This window comes from Cynara cardunculus (assembly GCF_001531365.2).
Source record: "Cynara cardunculus var. scolymus isolate 2C chromosome LG 16, CcrdV1, whole genome shotgun sequence".
In the NCBI taxonomy this organism is placed as follows: Eukaryota; Viridiplantae; Streptophyta; class Magnoliopsida; order Asterales; family Asteraceae; genus Cynara; species Cynara cardunculus.
In genome coordinates this window covers 20,408,079-20,410,828 of record NC_037543.1, presented here as the reverse complement: position 1 = coordinate 20,410,828, position 2,750 = coordinate 20,408,079, and the positions used below count along the sequence as shown (strand labels likewise).

General features: G+C 32.8%; 1 protein-coding gene across 1 annotated transcript in view; it reads right to left on the bottom strand.

The window, feature by feature from the left end:
* LOC112529098 (MADS-box transcription factor 6) overlaps window positions 1–1,784 on the bottom strand; it is a 9,085-nt gene extending 7,301 nt beyond the window's left edge. The window contains exon 1 of the mRNA XM_025140174.1: window positions 1,603–1,784. Within this exon, the coding sequence (XP_024995942.1) occupies window positions 1,603–1,784 (182 nt within the window). The remainder of the gene's footprint in view (window positions 1–1,602) is intronic.
* Between the last annotated feature and the right edge of the window lie 966 nt (window positions 1,785–2,750).

The following is a 2,750-nucleotide window of genomic DNA, read 5'->3' as shown; positions in this document are numbered from 1 at the left end:
TATATATATATATATATATATATATATATTAATTTCACCAAAAATAAAAATAAATTAATAAATCAAAATTCAAAAGATGCATCATCAGGTTGCCTTCAATTCGCATATCAATTAAAACAGTGACCAGAAAAAGAATTATTCTTTCGTTTTAACCTAAAATGATAATATCATATTCTTTGCTTCTAAGCTTTTTGTTTTACATTGTTATGGTAACATCCACTTTTCCACATATATTTTTACTTACAACCATATCAATGCATGGGTAATATACATACATATATATATACATATATACGGTTGGGTTCATATGAGACCAGTTTGTTTTTGAGTCCCGTAAAACCATTTTTTTACATTTGAAACTTCACAGCAAAACGTTGTGATGGTAAAAAAGAGCCGAACCTTTACAGCAAAATTACCTTCACAATGTTTTCGTGTAAATTTTAAATGTAAAAATATGGTCTCACCAGTATCATAAATTAAAGATTTTCTTTTAGTAAATTATATACAAGATAAAACTAATTTACTAATTAAATCTTCACTGCAGACATAGAAGTAAACAAATACAAACAAATTTCTATGCAAAAAATTAAAGCTTTTTGAACAAAAATGATCAAAAAATCCCAGGAAATTGCAACATAAAATTAACAGAAAGGATCAACTGCATATTCTTTCTATAACACCATTTTGTCCTTTGGACAAACCCAATAAATATATATATATATATATATATATATATATATATAAACGATCAATTGCAAACCACTCATATTTGTAAAAACCATCCATCAAACGAGAGTAGTAACCAAATAAAAGAACACAAAAACAATTAAATCAAGTGTAAAATCACATATGATTTTACACTAACGGTCAACGCAAAGGAGTCTGGGTTGATGTGGTGGCCAAAATCCCGTATGATTTTACACATGATTATAACGTAAAATCACATGTGATTCGACCGTTTTCTTATCTCTTATTTGGTTACTGTTCTACTATGGACTCGATTCTCGTCATACATATATCATTTTCAAATTAGTCCAAAACGATAAAAAGAAATATCACAAAATTAGGGTTCATAAGGTTTGCAAAAAAAGGAGTCGAAATTCCAACCTTTTTACTTGGAATTTATGATATTTCCTTTTGAAATTTTATAAAGGGAAGTGTTTAGGCTTCTTTACATTTTTCTCTGCTCATGTTTGTGTTCCCTTGGGAAAAATTTATGATTGAAAAACAGGAAAAAATTTGCAACAAAATTCAGCGAAGAAACCATTAGATCCATGATCCAAACAGAAAAGACAAAATTTCAAAACAGAAATTCAAAAAAGTACTAATCATTTCCCTTTTTTATGAATATTAAAATAAAATAAAATAAAACCCTAGATCTGCACCTCGTCAGTTTAATGACGAATTGTACCATCAAATTACTCCAAAACGTGTCGATCTCTCGTTCGATCTCTCCTTAGTGTAAGAACCATCAATGAAACAAACATTTTCGAAGATCCAATCACAGAATTAGACGATTTCGTTACCACAAATTCATGTAATATGTAATATTATGTATGTATAGATTGCTACAGACAGTCGGTGAATGTACAGGTGACTTACCCGACGCTTCCGAACTCGTAGAGCTTATCGCGGCTGGAGAAGATGATGAGACCGACTTCTGCATCGCAGAGGACCGATAGCTCGTAAGCTTTCTTCAGTAAACCGTTTCTTCGCTTCGAGAAGGTGACTTGTCTGTTGATTTTGTTCTCTATTCTCTTCAGCTCCACTCTTCCTCTCCCCATAACAATGGCTTTCTCTCTCTCTCTCTCTCTCTAACTCTCTCTCTCTCTCTAGATTTCTTCACAAGAAGGAGATGATGGGTTTTGCTTAAAAGGGGAGAAAATATGGTGCAGAGAGGATCGTACTAACGGAGTGTCAAAGTGGTTATGAAAATAATACACATTTTAAAGGTTGTGGAAGTTAACGGTATGATGAATTCATGTTCAGATTGATGGTCAACCGTTAGTCAAAACTCGTAATCAGTTAGTATATTCATCAGCTATTTACCGCATACTGTTAGTTGTTATTCCTAGGGGTGGATTGTAAGATCCCACATTGGTTATGGAGGATAATAAATGTTGTTTTATAAGGGATTGAATACCTTCTCTTTGGTAGTGGTGAGCATAGACGGGTACCCGCTTTATTTGATAGGAACCGACGGTTCTTGAGATATTGGAACCGGAACTGGTTAGAGCGGTTTCTGAATTTTTGGAACCGGTTCCTCGTACCCGGTTCCTAAAATATTAAAATTTTGTTATTTAAAAATAAAAATTAAAACACTAAATAAATAAACAAGAATACAAATTATACGGAATAATGGTTATAAATATTGTTTAACAATTACAAACCATAATAGACTGATAGTAATGTTGAAAGTTTAATAATTACATACTATAATTGTAAATGTTTAAAGTTTAACGATTATGAGTCGATGAAGACGGACCGTGCGAGGCCTTGGACCCGAGAGTATGAGTCGATGAGGTGGGACCTAAAATCTAATCTAGAGTTTTAAGTTCTTGACCTAATTTAAATTTAGTATTAAAAAATTAATTATTTTTTTAATTGAAAAATACCGGATACACGTTGGTTCCGGTTCAGGGTACCCGCCGATTCCGGGGTCCCGAAACCGGTCTCGGCGGGTAACGGTTCCAAAAAGTTGAGAACCGGTATCGGAACCATTCTCAATCGTTTCTGTATTTTAGGAACCG